This window comes from Athene noctua, chromosome 32, assembly GCF_965140245.1.
Source record: "Athene noctua chromosome 32, bAthNoc1.hap1.1, whole genome shotgun sequence".
In the NCBI taxonomy this organism is placed as follows: Eukaryota; Metazoa; Chordata; class Aves; order Strigiformes; family Strigidae; genus Athene; species Athene noctua.
In genome coordinates, this window is record NC_134068.1 from 1,443,688 (window position 1) to 1,462,743 (window position 19,056).

At 58.1% G+C, this 19,056-nt stretch overlaps 1 protein-coding gene and 1 non-coding gene across 2 annotated transcripts; both read right to left on the minus strand.

The window, feature by feature from the left end:
• Positions 1 to 7,294: 7,294 nt before the first annotated feature.
• On the minus strand, positions 7,295 to 7,485 carry LOC141972416 (U2 spliceosomal RNA). The gene has a single exon (XR_012635386.1). It is a non-coding gene; the product is annotated as a U2 spliceosomal RNA (small nuclear RNA).
• A 4,406-nt stretch (positions 7,486 to 11,891) lies between these two features.
• On the minus strand, positions 11,892 to 15,482 carry LOC141972327 (uncharacterized). The gene has a single exon (XM_074930206.1). The coding sequence runs from the start codon at positions 15,474 to 15,476 to the stop codon at positions 11,892 to 11,894; it is 3,585 nt and encodes a 1,194-aa protein (XP_074786307.1). The 5' UTR covers positions 15,477 to 15,482.
• Between the last annotated feature and the right edge of the window lie 3,574 nt (positions 15,483 to 19,056).

Consider the following 19,056-nt stretch of genomic DNA (forward strand, 5'->3'; position numbering starts at 1 on the left):
TTACCCCATATTGACACATTATCCCATGTTCTCCCAAGTACTCCCATGTTATCCCGTGTTCTCCCCCTCAGGGCCAGGGCTGTGCCTCCTGCCTGCTCTGCCTGAGCACCATATCCATGTCTGAGGCTGCATGTCATCCCATGTTGACACATGCTATCACATGTTATCCCATGTTCTGGCCCACAGGGCCTGGTCTGTGCCTCCTTCCCGGGCTGCCTGAGCCCCATGTCCTCCATACCTATGTCCAAGGCTGCATGCTATCCCATGTTGCTACGTGTTACCCCATGTTCTGGCCCACTGGGCCTCATCTGTGGCTCACGCGTGGGCTACCTAATCCCCCATGTTCCTCATACCCGTGTCTGAGGCTGTGTGTTATCCCATGTTGATGTGTGTTATTCCATGTTCTCCCCTCTTCTGGCCGACTGGGCCTCATCTGCCGCTCATGCCTGGGCTACCTGACCCCCCATGTCCCTCATCCCCGTGTCTGAGGCTGTGTGTTGTGATAGGTGGTAAACCGTCTGTTCATCAAATTCAGCGAACTGCAATATGAACTATTGCACATTGTGTAATACTAACAGCAAATGCTTAATTGAACTAACATGATAGTGAAAAAAAAAAAAGTGACAGGAAGGGGGGGGAACAACACGAGAGGAAGCATCTGTAGGACAGAAGATGTGGAGAATTGCAGGCGCATAATTGAATAAAACAGGAGGACGTTCACGACCATGAATCTCATTATGCAAAGAGATTACTGGGCCTAGACTGATAAGAACTCCGCAAACTCAGAGGACCATCACATTCCAAGCCAAAGGTGAAACGTACACCGTGAGGAGGACCTACGGCCTTCCTCCCAGAAGACCACCCCCCACGATTTGAAGACCCCTGACTGTAGTTTTAACAACTTCTGCCCAAGCGTAAGGGACTGATAAGCTAATTACCATACGAAGCGGGAGTAGGCGGGTTCAAGTAATGAATATGTATAGGTGTATAATGACTATGTAATACTTTGTAGTATAAGATTGACACGGAGTGCCCTGGGGGGGGCGGGCCGTTGTTGGAGTACGAGACTCCCCGGCCGCCCAGCGCTGTTTTTGCTTGTTGCCGCTTGCTAAATAAAGAAATTGGAAACTCTGGCTCAGCCAAATTTAAGAAGTCAGTTTATAACAAGAACGGGGTGATAATCTTTTAGACCCTGATGCTGTAAATCCTGAAAAAGAATCTGAACTGTCTGGTCTGTGTCCTCCCTTAACTGGGGATGATCTGTAGACAAAAGTGAGGCGAAAAAAACGTAAAAGTGAGGCGAAAAAACTTTGGCGCAAGGGAATATGGACATGGCAAGGACAATTCTTACTCCTGTAAGCTATGAGCCGAGTCATCAGCCACGTTGGGAAGAACGGCATTTTTCTGTTATTAAAGATTTAAGCATTAATACGAACGGGCTGCAAAACCTCAGACTACACCAGCTGTACTGGAGGCGATGGCTCAGGGATATTGACTGGCCCCATAAAAATTGGCTAACGCTTTTAAGAAAAAACCGGCATTCCTGCCGGCACAGCACTCTACCTGGATAACCGAGCGTGTACATCTCCGTGCTCGGCGTTCGGAGCTGGCGGCGGCGGCCCGGGGCCTCCCCGACCCCCCCGCGGAGCGGCCGCCTGCGGCTGAGCCCGGCACCGCACGCTCGGCACCCCGCCAAAAGCGGCAGGGGGATGCGGCCCAGGCTTTAGTGTTCTTAACGGAGTCCTCGTGTCGGTAATAGCTGTCACTTCATGCTGTGAGTGATGAGTGTCAGGGGGCAGTCATTCCGTGTTGGTTGTTGTTTTGAATTTAGGTGCATGCTCTGCGGGGAGAGTGCACCTCTGTACCATCTGCCTAATGAAAATATTGTTAACAAATCATCTGCAACCTGACAGGGGTTGTTTGTTTTACCAGGGGTCGTAGGTGCTGATTACGAAGAGAAAAGTCAATATTATGGTCTGTACCCCTGTGTTCAGTAACAAAAAAGTAAAAAAATTGTTCAGCTTGTTAAAGAAGCTGCAATGACTCAGGATTTGGATCAGCAGGTACCCCTTAAATATTTTTGGACTAAAACAGTAACACAAGGTTAAATTCTGATAAAATGTACTCTCGTTAAAGCTAAAAAATCTAGAGCTGACAGGCATTTTAGATACTGGTGCAGATGTGACCATAATATCTGTGAGCAGATTGGCTGTTAGCCCTGGTACCTCAAATGCTTTTCAGGGTTGGTGTCATGCTGTAGCAATTCAAAGCAAGGCTCTCATTCATGTGAGGGGCCCAGAAAACCGGGTAGCAAATATTCATCCATTTCTATTGGAAACCCCTATTGCATTTTGGGTCATAACTGTATAACTCAATGGGGAACTCAAATTGGACCAAATTTGTCTTAATCACCACTGCAGCACAACCCACCCTGAAACCCCCCCTGACACTCACCTTGTGAACCGAATCACCTGTGAGTATTGTCCTGCAACAACTTAAAACTGCTATTAAGACTTTAAAAGATTTACAGACACTGTTGGGAACCATAAATTGGATACAGCCGTTGTGGGCCTAACTCATGATGATCTGCATAGCTTATTTGATATTTTGTGAAAAGATCCTTCACTGACATCACCCAGAGTACTGACAGAGAGAGCAAAACAAGATCTTCACCGTATAGCTAACAAGCATCGCAAGTATACTGCATTCCCCCACAGGACAAACCATCGTAGAAAGAGCGCACCAGACATTGGAAGTGCTTTTGCAAAAACAAAAGGGGGGAGAGAGCTTGGCTCCAGGTCAGCCATTTGCTCTGCTGTAAAACGCATGCTTTTTTCCACCAGAATGCCAGAGCAGTACAAAAACAGTTTTCTTTCTCAAGGCATCCAGCTAAAGACATCCCTGCAACTTGCCCTGAATACCAGACAGACTCCATCTCTTCAAACCTTTTAAACATCTCCCCTGTGTTACAGGTGTCACCAATATTGTGTCATCTTTCATCACAGATACCAGATCGACAAGAAATCCAGAGCAAAGCTCAAGCGTTAACAAAAACCTGGAAAGGGGTAACTGGGAAGGACCAGTTCCTTTAATACCCTGGGGAAGAGGTGATGCTGGTGTCTGCACAGGTCTCATCTCCGATGGTCACCGACAGGGTGTGTGCAACCACAGCTGAGGGTGAGAGGCAGCCAGCACTCAGGATCCAGCTGTGGGTGCTGTGGGTGCCCCTGTGCCGACAGTTTGCGGTCTCTTCGACTGATCTTTTAAGCAGAATGTCTGAGTAATGTTTGCTACTGCAACAGAACAAACTACACTACAGTTGCCAATTCTTTTAAGAGAAAATGCTAACAGTAACTGCAACTCCTTAATGAAATATCTAGGCTTACTAGTCACTTGTGCAAAATGTAGTTTAGATAAAATACAGTTATTAATAAGGATAAGATGCTGTAAGAATGTATGTATTCCACTTTCTTTGCTTAGGAATATTAAGAATTAAGAGCTCAAGTGTTTAACCTTATTTAGAAACTCCCTTGGTTTCCCCCTGGAGTGGTGGCCAGGCTGCAGGTGGAACCCAACAGGAGGATGAAATCAGATGTGTCCGCTCAAAGGAAGTTGCCAGTTATTCTGGCCTGTTGATTTAAAGGCCGGACCTGCTTGCAGCGACGTTGGATGCCTCCCCTACGGATGGACGCATCGCGTAGGGTTTCCAGTTTGTGAGGAAGGGCACTCTGAATTCTCGCTGCATCCAGGGCTCCCCAGCGATTGCGGATCTGAATGTTAGTACCGTACTTTCCTTACTGTTTATTTTTGTACTATTTAGTCATATCCCTTAAATATGGATAGTGAAATTAGTCTACTCTTTTTAATTAGAACTATTCTAAGTATGCTGTGTTTTGAAGTTTGTCTAACCCTTAACTGATACAGCTCTCAAACAAGCCTTGCAGGTGCCGCAGCAAAACAAAGAAAGGGGAGGGCTGGAAGGCATCGGCCTCACACAGCTCCTGACAAACAGCTAAGCTCTGATGAAGAACAGGCCTCATAAGATAGATAAAAAACTGCAGAGCTGTGCCAAGGTGGCAGGGAAAGATCAATCAGGACAGCAGGCATTTTGCCTGGGCTTAGCAACTGCTGCCGACCCATCCCAGCCCTGTTTGGTATGCCATTTGTACTGGTCATTATGGTTGGTATAATCAGACAGTCTGGCTGAGAAGGCAAGATGTGACTCCTTCAGCAGTACCGGTGAATAGCACTAGGTTTTGTAGTGGTGTTTATACAATGAGTTTACATCTTGAAGAAGGAAGAGGGTTTAATAATGATTTGACTAAAAGGTTACCAATTATTAGATGGTTAAAAATTCTTTTGTTTTTACATGGAATAACAGTTTAAATTGTCATTGTAATCCTTTTAATGGTGTTAACCTGTGTGTGGAAGTGTTTTATGAGAACGATGGACTGAACAATAAAAGGGGTCTGGATCACTCAAAACCAAAAAGGGGGATTTGTGGAATGCCTGGGAAACAGCGGACATGTCATGAGTGATCCAGACTGAGTGGCATCACTGTCATCAGGCTGTAGCTGTTGGGAAGAACACCGGCAAGGCCGAGAGGATGAGAAACTGCGTGAGTAGCAAAGAAATAAGGATGCCGGACTGTGGGAAATAAAATGTTTGCCTAACAGAAGAACTACGTGTGAACACCATAACGGGACCAACCATAGAGGGCGTGAAGGCTTGTGGACAGTGGTATAGAACCAATCCTAGTTTGTTTGCTTTCATGTGATTGCTCTTCGATAGTATGTGGGATGCTCTGTACTCGATAAGGTACCTTCGACAGTTTAAGGCGTGCTGTATTACAGAGTCGAGCTGCCATACACTTTCTTTTGCTTGCCCAGGGGCATGGATGTAAAGATTTTGATGGGATGTGTTGTTTTAATCTATCTGACCACAGTCAATTAATTCAAAACCAATTACAATGGATGAAGCAGCGTTTACAAAAAACACAAGTGGTTGTCAATCCTTGAGACAAATGGTTACAATCTGTGTTTGGTCTGTCCCTATGGCTACAAGGTCTGTTACAAGAAGGATTGCGGTGATTAGGAATAGTACTGTTGATTGTAGTAATTATTAAAATAGCATATAGCTGTATAATGACAAATATTAGTAAATTTATGCTTGTGCAGCCTGCATAAAAAGAAAAAGGGGGAATTGTTGGAGAACGGCTTGCAGAGAGCAAGGCCATGGGTCTCTGCAGGAGCTGATTGCAGCCATCGGAGGTAAACAGAGGAAAAACCCCGGGTACAGTTATGCTAACAACAGACTGTTATGTTAACAGAGAGAGAAACTGAGGTACATTATGACCTTGTATATGATAAAGGAACGGCCCTGGGAGAAAAAACAGGTTCAGAAGAGGGAAGATGTTGTGACATATCTGAAATGCCACAAGGGGCTGGGGTATTATAATGGAGCCTGTTACATGTATCCAATAGATGTGTGAGTAGTGTGCATGATTATTGTAGAGTGCTTATATAAGGGGTGATTTCTTTCAATAAAGTTGAAGCTTGCTCTATCATTCACATTGAATCGGCTGCTTGCTTCCTCCGCCCGTCACTGGGGCCCGCGGGCTGTCGGGGCTCGGGGGTTCAAGGTCCCGGGGAAAGATCTCCTGGAGCGGGAGGCGGCAGGTCTCTCCTCACGGGTGTCCCGAATCGCGGTGCGTGCTCTGCGGGGAGAGGCCCCTCTGTGCCCTCTGCCTGAGCGGGGTGCCGTCAGCTTGCTGGGGCAGCGTTTTAACGGGAACGAGATGAAATGGGAAGCGGCCGGAGCGGGACAAGGGTCAGAGAGAGTCCCCTGGTCTGTATTTAGACCACTGGCAGAAGATAAGGGACCTCCAAGCGCAAGTGTGAATAAGAAGACACCGTTAAGGCCCCACTTGGTGCCGAAGGACCTGTAGGGCGAGGACTGAGCGCGCTGCTAACCGGGAGATCTGGCAGCACTTGGAATGGCTTCACTGTGCGGGGGGGGGTTACCGATGCTGATTTCACCGGACAGATTCGTGCTACGGTTTCTACTCCTCACGCACCAGGAACCACCCCCAAAGGCACTCCCTTGCTCAGCTTGTCCCTTTTTTGAGCTGCGTTCCTGAGACGGAACAACAGCTGCGACACGACGGAGGATTCGGCTCTCCAGGAGCTCCGCAAGGCTTTTGGTCACGGACTGTGTCACCATCGAGACCGCAGACGGCCTGTACACAATCCAGCGGGGGACAGTCGCCAGCGACAGTAACACCCACCGGGCTTCTGGACAGGGGAGCTGGTGTAACTCTTCTGGCTCGTGATTCCTGGGCACCCACCCGGCCAACAGAAACTCTGGGAATGGGAGCGGTGGCACTGGGAGGGTCGATGCAAGCAGGAGTAGCAGCTGCGCCAATTCTGATCCCCAGCCCTGAGGGTCAACAGGCGACCGTCACACCCCGAGTCTGTGGGGAAGGGCCGGCTTGTCACAGCGGGGAGGGAAGATCGCGGCGGGGTTTTGACGGGGGCCACTGCGCTGCAGGGTGTTAAACACCCCCCGCTTGCGTTCACCTGGTTAACAAACAGCCCCGTGAGGGCGGATCAGTGGCCCTGCCGACTGAGGAGGTGAAGGCCCGGCAGGAACTGGTGGCGGAGCAGCCGGCTGCTGGACATAACCGGGGCTGCCCAGCGCTGGGGGCTGGGGGGTAAAGTCTGTGACGGGGATGGATCTGTCTGAATCGCTGTTCTCTCTCTCTCTCTCTCTCTCTCGGCTCAGCGTCGCCCTTGGGGTCGCCATCATCATCCTCTTCTTCCTCCTCGTCTCTCCCTGCATCCTCCGCGTGGGGATGGACGCGCTCTGCGCCTCCCTGGAGCAGACCCGGAGCCTGGCCAGGTACCGTCACCTTCCTCCCGCGGGGCGGGGGGGTGGCTCCCCCTTTTCCCCCCTCCTCGCTTCTCCCCACCCCTCGCTCTTCCTCGCTCCGCTCTTCCTCGCTCTTCCCCGTCCCTGCAGGTGCCGGGAGGCCGAACCCAACCCGCGGGGGTCCTACAGCCCGACCCGCTTCTACAGGAACCTCTACAGGGCGCAGGGGACCCCAGACACCCCCTCCCCAAAATCCCTGGGGCCTGCACGGCCCCGCCGGGGGGGAGGATGATGATGGGGAAGGGACACAGGAGCGAGGGGCAGGGAAGGAGGGAAAGGGCAGGAGCGGGGAAAAAGCGTCCGGGGGCAAAGGAGAGCGAGGGCAGAGCTGCGGCTGTTCTTGACCGGCAAAGGGAGCCCCGAGGGGGCGGGCACCGTGCCCGAAGGCGCTGCAATACCGGGACGATGCGCGGAGCGGAGGGAGCAAGCTCCGGGTCCAACTCCCGGCCCCAAAAATCCGTTTAATATAAAGTCCTCTCATCGAGGACGTATCAGATATTAAACTGATAAGAACAGATACTACACTTGATCTTAGCCAAAAGGCCGAGAAGCGATACCCAAACCCCGCGCCCGCACGCACCCACACGCGCAGCCTCACACTCACCTCACGCACACCCCGCACGCACACACACCCCCCCACCGCCGATGACCCGCAACCCCCGACCCGCCTGGCCCCGGCCCGGCCCGCCGCGCCCCGCGGACACCGACCCCCGACGGAGCCCCGGCACCGCCGCCACCGGCACCTCCCGGCCGACACTTCGCGCCGACACCGCCCCTCATTAGCGTAACCACGCCTACAATCAGTGCCAGCCATTTGTTGACACGCCCCCTCTCTACGGGACCGGTAATCCCAACCCTAAGCCTAACCACAACCCTAATGCCAGCCCTAACCTAAGGATCATCTCTTACTGCTCGGAATCTTGATCCTAGTCTCAACCCTAAACCCAGTCCTAACCCCAACACCTGACGCTGATCCCAAAGACTAACCCAAACACTAAACCTACCCACGAAACCCAACGCTAATCTTAAACCCGACACTACGGCTCACTGACCACTAGAGGGAACCATAAGCCCATCCATAAACCTAAACCCAGTACTAACCCAAATCCGTTCTGCTAACCTTGAAGACTAACTGAAACATTAAACCTGACCGCTAAACTCAACACTAAATTTAACCCTAATCCCAACCCTAACCCTAAGGATCATGTTCTACTAGGAGGGAACTTAATCCTAGCCTCAACCTTAAACCTAAACCAAATAATAACCAAACACATGACCCTGACACTACACACTAATCCAAACATTAAACCTAACCACTAAACCCAACCCTAAACCTAACCCTAAGGATCACTTTCCACCAGAGGGAACCCTAACCCCAACCATAAATCTAAACCCAATACTAACCCAAACGCATTACACTAGCCCTAAAGGCTAACCGAAACACTAAGCCGAACCACTAAACCCAACCCTAAACCTAAACACAACCCTAATGCCAGCCCTAACCCTAAGGATCATCTCTTACTGCCAGGAAACTTGATCCTCACCTCAACATCAAACGAAATAACAACCCAAACACATGGTGTTAACACTAAACACTGACCCAAACACTAAACCTAACCACAAAGCCCAACCCTAAACCTAACCCTAACCCTAACCCTGAGGATCACTTTCCACTAAAGGGAATCCGCACCCCAAAATCTAAACCCAGCACTAACCCAAACGCATTACGCTAGCCCTAAAGGCTAAACCAAAATACTAAATCTAACGGCTAAACCCAACCCTAAACCTAACCCTAACCCCAATCCTAGCCCTAAGAACCACCTGCCACTAAAGCCTGATCCCTGTTGAGTACAAAGGCAGATAAACCGATACTTAATCACCCGGCTACCAAGAGCAAAACCCATCCCAACCTTCTCCTCTTCCTAGGAGAGATGTCGAGCCTTCCAAGGAGCGGTTCACCTCCTCCTAATCCGAGTGTTTAAACTGTTGAACCGGCCCGGTAAGTACTGGTTTTATCTCTGTGACGGGCACTTAGGTCACCGCAGCTCGTGGGTGAGGGGGCTCCAGTCCGTGACGTCTCATGGTGGCCCCCGTGGCTTCCTGGGCCTCCGGGTCACCACGGGGCGAGTGTCCGGAGGTCGCCTTCGTTTAGTCCTTGCTTAGGCCGGGTTGGGTCGGGTTTAAGGTGGGACAAAACCGGGGAGGACGCAGCCGAAGGCGGAGATGCCAAAACCCGTCCTGGCTGATGGGCGCGGGACCAGCGTCGGCTCAGCCCCTGGCCAAGGCCAAAGAGCCGGGGGGGGGGGGGGTCAAGGGTCAAGGACACCCCAAGGTCAAGGACAAGTGTGGGGCGGGCGAGGTTGCCCCCGAGGTTGCCCCCGGCGGGAGCTCGTCAGGGCAGTGGGACGCCCCCAAGTGTCCCCCCGGGGCCACCCGGGCTGCGTCTCCTCCGGGCAAGGGCGTTGGCCACCGCGGGGCGGCCACGGGGCCACCACCGGGGCCTGGAGCCACCGGCTGGACCAGCCGGGCCCCCCCCGCCCCCCCGCCCCTGCACTGGGGGGTCCTCGGGGCCCAGCACCCACCGCCCGGCCGTCGGATGGGTCCGCGCTCTGCGGGGGGGGGGGAGGACACGCCACGGACACGCCATGGACACGCTGCACACACGTCATGGACACGCCCCAGACTCGTCATGGATACGCCCCAGACACGTCATGGACACGCCACAGACATGCCATAGATACGTCATGGACACACCATGGGCACATCATGGTCACGTCATGGACACGCCACAGACACGCCATGGACACACCACAGACACACCATGGACATACCATGGACATGCCTTGTGTACACCACGCACATGCTGCGTAAACACCACGCACACGTCATGCTAATGCCACGCAGACACCGTGCACACATCATGCACATGCCACGGACACGTCATGCACACACCATGGACATGCCACGGATGCATCATGAACACGTTATGTACCCGCCATGCACACACCATCCACACGTCATGCTCGTGCTATGTATATAGCATGTACACGCCATGGGCATGTTATGTACATGCCAAGAACACACCGCGGACATGCCAAGCACATGCCATGGACACACCATGGGCATGCCATGGACATGCCATGGTCATGCCTTGTGCGCGCTGTGCACATGCTGTGTACACACCATGCACTTGTCATGCTAATGTCGCGTAGACACTGTGCACATGTTAAGCACACACCATGGACACGTCATGTCCACATCATCCCCACGTCATGCTTGTGCTATGTACACAGCATGTACACGCCATGGGCACATCATGCACACGCCAAGCACGTGCCATGGACACACCACGGACATGCCATGGACATGTCAAGCACACACCATGGGCACACCATGAGCCTCTCGTGCAGATGCCAAGCACATGCCACGGACACACCATGGACACGCCAAGCACATGTCATGCACACACCACAGGCCTGTCATGCACACACCAAGCGCACGCCATGGGCATGTCATGCACATGGCATGGACACACCGTGGGCACATCATGCACAGGCCAAGCACATGCCATGGACACGCCATGGACATGCCATGGACACACCATGAGCCCATCACACACAAGCCATGGACACACCACAGGCCTGTCATGCACACGCCAAGCACATGCCACGGGCATGTGATGCACATGGCATGGACACACCATGCACATCCAAGCATGTGCCATGGACACACCATGGACATGTCATGGGCCCATCACACACAAGCCACGGACACACCAAGCACATCATGGACACACCACAGGCCTGTCATGCACATGCCAAGCACATGCCACGGGCATGTCATGCACATGGCATGGACACACTGTGGGCACATCAAGCACACGCCAAGCACGTGCCATGGACACACCATGGACATGTCACGGGCATGTCACGTACATGCCAAGCACATGCCATGGACACACCATGGACACACCAAGCACATGCCATGGACACACCATGGACATGCCAAGCACATGCCACGGACACGCCATGGACACACCATGAGCCCATCACACACAAGCCACGGACACGCCAAGCACATGTCATGCACACACCACAGGCCTGTCATGCACACGCCAAGCACACGCCACGGGCATGTCATGCGCATGGCATGGACACACCGTGGGCACATCAAGCACACGCCAAGCACATGCCACGGACACGCCAAGGACACGCCATGGACATGCCACAGGCATGTCATGTACACACCAAGCACATGCCACGGGCACGCCACGGGCCCGTCACGCACACGCCAAGGACACGCCAAGGACACGGCTCTCCTGCCCCTCCCCCATCTCTGCCCATGACGTCATGCCCCTCCCCCCGCCGCCGGGCGTTCCCGCTGCCCCTCCCCCCCCCGGGACCGTGACTCACCGCAGCCGCTCCCTCCCCTCCCCCCCCCCTCCCCCCACATCTGGAGTCGCTCAACAGCCGGAGGAGGGGGGTGGGGGAGGGGACACGGGCGTCAGGAATCCCCCCCCCTCCCCCCGCCCCCCCAAGGGACCCGCGTGTCCACGTGCCTCCCCCTCCCCCCGCCCCTCCCCCCCAGGCACCCAGGCGTCCGCACGGGGGGTTCAGCCCTTTATTGCCCCTGCCCCTCCCCCACCCGGGGACACGGGGGGGGGGAGGGGCCGGGATGGGGGGAGCCCTGCGGGGGGAGGGGCAGCAATCCCAGTTTGGGGGCCCAGTCCCAGTTTAACTCCCAGTTTTGGGGGAGGGGGGGTCACTCCCAGTTTGGGGGGGGGGGGGGGTGTCCGGTATGGGGGAGCCCTGCAGCTTTGGGGGGAGGGGTATCCCAGTTTAAATCTCCCATCCCAGTTTGGGGGGGGGTCCCAGTCCCAGTTTGAGGGATCCCTTCCCAGTTTAGCCATCTCCCTCCCAGTTTGAGGGGGTCCCTTCCAGTTCCCCCCCCCCCCAGCACCTTCACCCACGGGGGCTTGGGAGGGGCACCCTGGGGACCCTCCTCAGCCCCCCCAGTGCTCCCAGTACCACCAGTACACCGCCCAGTGCCACGGGCAGTGCCATCAGCAGCCCCCCCCGAAGGGATCCAGGCGGCGGGGGGCCGGGAGGAGGCCTGGGGGCAACTGGGGCAACCGGGGGGGCAACCGGGGGGGCAACTGGGGGGTCCTTGGCTTGAGGGGGGGCAACTGGGGGGTCCTCAGCTCTGGGAGGGGTAACTGGGGAATCCTTGGCCCTGGGGAGGGCAACTGGGGGGGTCTTGACTGGTGGGGGGGTAACTGGGGCAACTGGGGGCGTCTTGGCTTTGCGAGGGGCAGCTGGGGGTGTAACTGGGGCAACTGGAGGGTCCTTGGATCTGGGGGGGGGAACTGGGGTGGTAACTGGGGCAACTGGGGGTTTCTTGGCTTTGCGGGGGGCAACTGGGGTGGTAACTGGGGCAATTGGAGGGTCCTTGGCTCTGGGGGGGGAAACTGGGGGGATAACTGGGGCAACTGGGGAGTTCTTGGCCCTGGGACGGGAAACTGGGGGCTTCTTGTCACTGGAGGGGGCAACTGGGGGGGTAACTGGGGCAACTGGAGGGTCTTCGGCTCCGGGGGGGGAAACTGGGGGGGTAACTAGGGCAACTGGGGGGTTCTTGGCTGTGCGGGGGGCAACTGAGGTGGTAACTGGGGCAACTGGGGGGTCCTTGACTCTGGGGGGGAAAATGTGGGGGGTAACTGCAGAGTCCTTGGCCCGGGGGGGGGCAACTGGGGGGTTCTTGGCTCTGGGGGGGGTAACTGGGGCAACTGGTGTGTCCTTGGCTGTCTGAGGGGCAACTGGGGGGGTAACTGGGGCAACTGGGGAGTCCTTGGCCCTGGGGGGGGTAACTGGGGCAACTGGGGGGGTAACTGGGGCACCTGGGTATGTTCTGTGGAGGGCGGGGGTGGTTGGAGGGGCAACTGGGGACAACTGGGATTTAGAGGGGGCAACTGGGGGGGCAGTAAGGGGGTCCCTGGAGGGTGGGGGGGCAGTTGGAGGGTCTCTGGCTCGGGGGGGGGCACTAGAGGGATCCTGGGGGATGGAGGGGGCGGTTTGGGGGTCACTATAGGGCCCGGGGTGGGGGCTGGCTCTATAGGGGCCCCTGGGGTCAGTTTGGGGGTCCCAGGTTCTATAGGGGTCCTGGGGCTCCCTCTGGGGGTCCCCAAAGCTATGGGGGTCCCTGGGGTCAGTTTGGGGGTCCCCAAGCCTATAGGGGTCCCTGATATGAGTTTGGGGGTCCCCGAGCCTATAGGGGTCCCTCGGGTTAGTTTGGGGGTCCCAGGTTCTATAGGGATCCCTGGGGTCACTTTGGGGGTCCCCAATTCTATAGGGGTCCTTCGAGTCGGTGTGGGGGTCCCTGACTCTATAGGGGTCCCTGGGGTCAGTTTGGGGGTCCCACATTCTATAGGGGTCCTGGGGCTCCCTCTGGGGATCCCCAAATCTATAGGGGTCCCTGGGGATAGCTGGGGGGTCCCCAACTCTATAGGGGTCCCTCAAGTCAGTGTGGGGGTCCCCAACTCTATAGGGGTCCCTGGGGTCAGTCTGGGGGTCCCCAAGCCCATAGGGGTCCCTGGGGTCAGTCTGGGGGTCCCAGGTTCTATAGGGGTCCTGGGGCTCCCTTTGGGGGTCCCCAAGCCTATGGGGGTCCCTGGAATCAATCTGGGGGTCCCAAGTCCTGGGGGGGTCCCAGGGCTCAGTCTCGGCATCTGGGGCTCTATAGGGGTCCCTGGGCTCATTCTGGGGGTCCCCGTCCCTATAGGGGTCTCGGAGCCTATAGGGGTCCGTATCGGGGTCCTCATAGGGGTCCCAGGGCCTGGTTTGGGGGTCCCCCCCCCTACGGAGACTCCCCGGCTCGGGATCCCCGTAGGGGTCTGAGGGGAGCGTATAGGGGTCCCAGCCCCCCCGCTCCGGCTCCTCATCCCCATAGGGGTCCATATAGGGGTCCCCATAGATGTCGGGGTCCCAGAGCTCCGTTTCGGGGTCCCACAGCCCCGGGTTGGGGTTCTCGTCCCTGTAGGGCGGGGCCGGGCCCCTATAGGGGTCCCCGTAGGTGTCGGGGCCCCCCAGGTCCGGGTAAGGGTCCCCGTAGGGGTCGGGGTCCTCGTCCCTAGAGGGGTGGGCAGGGGCGGGGGGGGAGTCACCGTATGTGGCAGGGGCCCGTGGTGAGCTGGGTGAGTCCTCGTGCAAATCCTCGTGCGAAGCCTCGTGCGAAGCCTCGTGTGAGGCCTCAGGCAAGTCCCCAGGCGAGTCCCCATGGAAACGCCGGTGCCCAGGCGGTCGCCGATCCCTCCTGCCGTCTCGGCTCAAGTCCTCGTGCAAATCCTCGTGCAAATCCTCGTGTGAAACCTCATGCAAATCCTCAGGAGAGTCCCCATGGAAATGCTGGTGCCCAGGTGGTCGCCGATCCCTCCTGCCGTCTCGGCTCAAGTCCTCTTGCAAATCCTCGTGCAAATCCTCGTGCAAAGCCCGGTGCCTGTCTGGATGCAAATCCCTGTGCGCATCCCTGTGCAAACCTGGCTGCTGGTCCGGCTGTGAGTCCCGCTGCCTTCCTCGCTGCAAACCCTCGTGCAAATCCCCACGTAAGTCCTTGTGCAAATCTTCGTGCAAATCCTCGTGCAAACCCTGGTGCCTGCCTGGCTGCAGATCCTCGTGCACATCCCCATGCGTGCCGCCGTGCAAATGCTGGCGCCAGGGCAGTCGTGAAGACTGAGCGCTGTCTCGGCGTGAGTCCTCGTGCAAATCCTCGTGCAAACCCTGCTGCCTGTCTGCTCTGGAATCCTGGTGCAAATCCTGGTGCAAATCCTGGTGCAAGTCCCCATGCAAACCCTCGTGCCAAGATGGTTGCAACTCCCGCTGCCTTCCTCGCTGCAAGTCCTCGTGCAAAGCCCGGTTCCTCCCCGGCAACCGCTCCTCGTGCAAATCCTGGTGCCACCCCGGCTGCTGCTCCTCACGCACCCCCTCGTGCGGCTCCTCGTGCAAATCCCGGCTGCCGCCCTGCTGCCATCCCTGGTGCGAGTCCCCCTGCGAAGCCCGCTGCCACGCCGCCCGCTGCCTTCCCGGGTGTGACCCCTGGTGCAAATCCTGGTGCAAATCCTGGTGCAAATCCTGGTGCGATGCCTCACGCAGCCCTTCGCCGTCTCCTCCTCCTCCTCCTCCCGCCGCCGCTCGCCGCCGCCATCCCCGGTTCCTCCAAACCCTCGTCCTCCTCCCGGGCCCCGAGCCCTGGTGCGAAGCCTCGTGCGAGGCCTCGTGCAAAGGCCGAGGGGGGGGTCGGGGGGGTCGGCGGGGGCGACAGGCGGCTCCGTCGGGCGCCAGGACGTAGCCGGGGTGACAGTGACAGGCGAAGCCGCCGTGGTGGTTGAGGCACATGTGGTGGCACACGGCGGCCGTGCGACACTCGTCCCTGTCCCCGCAGCCGCCCGACGCCACCGGCCCGAAGCCCAGGGGACAAGGGGGGGTCGTGTGCGTGTCCCCCCCCGCCCTCACCCCCGCCGTCACCCCCGCCGTCACCAGGGCCACCAGCGCCAGCATCCCGCCGCCGACACCCGGCCACCGGCCGCGCGTGTGCGTGTGCGTGTGCGCCGAGGGGACACGAGCGGACGGGCCCTCCCCCCCCCCCCACACCCACCCACCCCCCCCCCCCCACACCCCCCCACCCCGGCCAAGGGCCGCACCCGCCGCTGGGCCCCACCCAGGCGGCTCCGGGACAGCCCCTCCCCCACCCCATGGCGGGGCACCCGGTGACCCCGAAATGACCTCGGAGCCCCCCCCACCCCCCCGGTACATTTTTTTTTTGGGGGGGGGGCAGCCAGGTTTTAGGGGAGACCGTACCCCTCCCCCACACGGTGGGGAGGGGGGGAGAAGGGGGGAAATCCCAGTTCGGGGCTGCTTCCCAGTTTGGGTTCCCAGTTTGGGGGGGGTGACAGAAAAGGGGGAGCCCTACAGTTTGGGGGGGGGGGGTATCCCAGTTTGAGCCGCCATTCCCAGTCTGGGAGGGGTCCCAGTCCCAGTTTGGGGCTCAGTCCCACTGAGAAGGGGAGAAGGGGGGAAATCCCAGTTCGGGGCTGCTTCCCAGTTTGGGTTCCCAGTTTGAAGGGGGGGGCAGAAAAGGGGGAGCCCTACAGTTTGGGGGGGGTGTATCCCAGTCTGAGCCGCCATTCCCAGTTTGGGAGGGGACCCAGTCCCAGTCTGGGGGTATCCCTCCCAGTTCAGTGGGACCCTTCCCAGTTTGGATTCCCAGTTCGGGGGGGTGGGGAGGACCAGTTTGAGCCACCCATCCCAGTTTGGGAGGGGTCCCAGACCCAGTTTGGGGGGATCCCTCCCAGCTGGGTGGGTCTCTTCCCAGTTTGGATTCCCAGTTTGGAGCGGGGGGGGGAGCCCTACAGTTTGGGGGGGGTGTATCCCAGTTTGAGCCGCCATTCCCAGTTTGGGAGGGGGTCCCAGTCCCAGTTTGGGGATATCCCTCCCAGTTCGGTGGGACCCTTTCCAGTTTGGATTCCCAGTTCGGGGGGGTGGGGAGGACCCAGTTTGAGCCGCCATTCCCAGTCTGGGAGGGGTCCCAGACCCAGCTTGGGGGGATCCCTCCCAGCTGGGTGGGTCTCTTCCCAGTTTGGATTCCCAGTTTGGAGCGGGGGGGGGTGTGTCCCAGTTTGAGCCGCCCATCCCAGTCTGGGAGGGGTCACAGACCCAGTTTGAGGCTCAGTCCCAGTGGGGAGGGGAGGAGAAAAGGGGGAATCCCAGTTTGGGGCTGCTTCCCAGTTTGGTGGGGCGGGGAGGACCCAGTTTGAGCCGCCATTCCCAGTTTGGGAGGGGTCCCAGACCCAGTTTGGGGGGATCCCTCCCAGTTCAGTGGGTCCCTTCCCAGTCTGGATTCCCAGTGTTGGGGGGGGGGTGTTGAAGGGTGTGCCCTACAGTCTGGGGGGGGCGTTGTCCCAGTTTGAGCCGCCCATCCCAGTTTGGCTCCCAGTCCCAGTTTAGGGCCCCTGGGGCAACTGGGAGGGGTCTTTGGCTTCTGGGGTGGCAACTGGGACAACTGGGGGGGGGCAGTTGGGGGCTCCTTGACCCTGGGGAGGGCAACTGGGGCATAACTGGGAGGAGCAACTGGGATGACCAGATCCCCCCCACCCCTCCCAGTGCTCCCAGTGCCGGCTGGAACTCACCCCCCATGCCCTTGACCCCACCCCCGGGCCCCCCCAGGTATTGTGGCCCCCCCAAATCTCCCCCCACCCCGTGTCACCGACACCCACCAGTGTCACTCATGTCACCGTCACCCCATCCCTGTCACCCCCTGTCACCCTCACCCATGTCACCCTCACCCTGTCCCTGTCCCCCCCACTTGTCACCAGCACCCATCGCCGTCACCCCGTCAGTGTCACCTGTCACCCTCACCCGTCACCAGCACCCATGTCACCGTCACCCCGTCACCAGCACCCATGTCATCATCACCCCATCCCTGTCACCCTTGTCACCAACACACGTGTCACATCACCCAGTGTCACCCCCAATTGTCACCAGCACCCATGTCACCCATCACCCTCACTTACTGACAGCGCCCGTGTCACTGTCCCCTTGTCTCTGTCACCCCTGTCACCCTCACTCGTGTCACCCTCACCCCTTCCCCAGCATGCGTCACCACCCCCAGTGTGGCTGCCAGTGTTACTGTCACCCCTGTCACCACCGCTGGTGTCAGTGTCACCTCCTGTCACCCTCAGCCCTGTCATCATCACCTGTGTCACCCTCAGCCTGTCACCAGCACTGGTGTCACTGTCACCCCATCACCCTTAACCTTGTCACCACCACCAGTGTCACCAGAATGGCTGTCACTGACACTGGTGTCACCGTCACCCTGTCATCAGGACCCCCTGTCACCACCATTTGTGTCACTGTCACCCCATCACTGTCACCCATGCCACATTCACCCATGTCACTGTCACCCAAGTCACCATCACCCATGTCACCCTCACCTGTGTCACCAGGCCACCTGTCACCCTCATGTGTCACCCTCACCTGTGTCACCAGGGCACCCATCATCATCACCCATGGCACACTCACCCTGTCACCCGCGTCACCAGCACCCACACCCCATCACCCATATCACCCTCACGTGTCACCCTCACCCGTGTCACCAGGCCACCTGTTACACCCTCACCCGTGTCACCCTCACCTGCATCACCATCACCCATATCCCCCCTCATGTGTGACCCTCATGTGTCACCCTCACCCGTGTCACCAGGCCACCCGTCACCCTCATGTGTCACCCTCACCCGTGTCACCCTCACCCGTGTCACCAGGCCACCCGTCACCCTCATGTGTCACCCTCACCCGTGTCACCCTCACCAGTGTCACCAGGCCACCCGTCACCCTCATGTGTCACCCTCACCCGTGTCACCCTCACCAGTGTCACCAGGCCACCCGTCACCCTCATGTGTCACCCTCACCCGTGTCACCCTCACCTGTGTCACCAGGCCACCCGTCACCCTCATGTGTCACCCTCACCCGTGTCACCCTCACCTGTGTCACCAGGCCACCCGTCACCCTCATGTGTCACCCTCACCCGTGTCACCCTCACCTGTGTCACCAGGCCACCCGTCACCATCACCCGTGTCACCCTCACCCAGCTGTCACCACCCGTGTCACCATCCTCATCCCCGTCCCCGCGGTGTCACCGTGTGCGTGTCCATGTCCTGGTGCTGACATGACCCAGCGGGGGTGGGGACTTTATTGGGGGGGTGACAATGGGGGGGAGGTGACAGAGGGGTGCCGGGGGGGTACCAAGGGGGCGTCACCCTCAGGACAGCGGCCCCGCGGTGCCGTACAGCCGGGCCAGGGACCTGCTGAGGGACGGACCCAGGTTCCTGCGGCGGGGGGGGGGGGAGAGGGGTGAGGACCCAGCACCCCCGGGAGATTTGGGGGGGCCCCAGATCGTGGGGGGTGACACCAGGTGTCTGGAGGGGGCGGACCGAGGAGTTCTGGGGGGGGACTCAGGTGTTTGGGGGGGCTGCATGAAGTTTGGGGGACACCCTGGGGTTTGGGGGGGACCAGAGGTTTGAGGGGGGGGGGGACCCCAGGGGTTTGGGGGGGACACCCAGGGGTTTTGGGGGAGACCAAACGT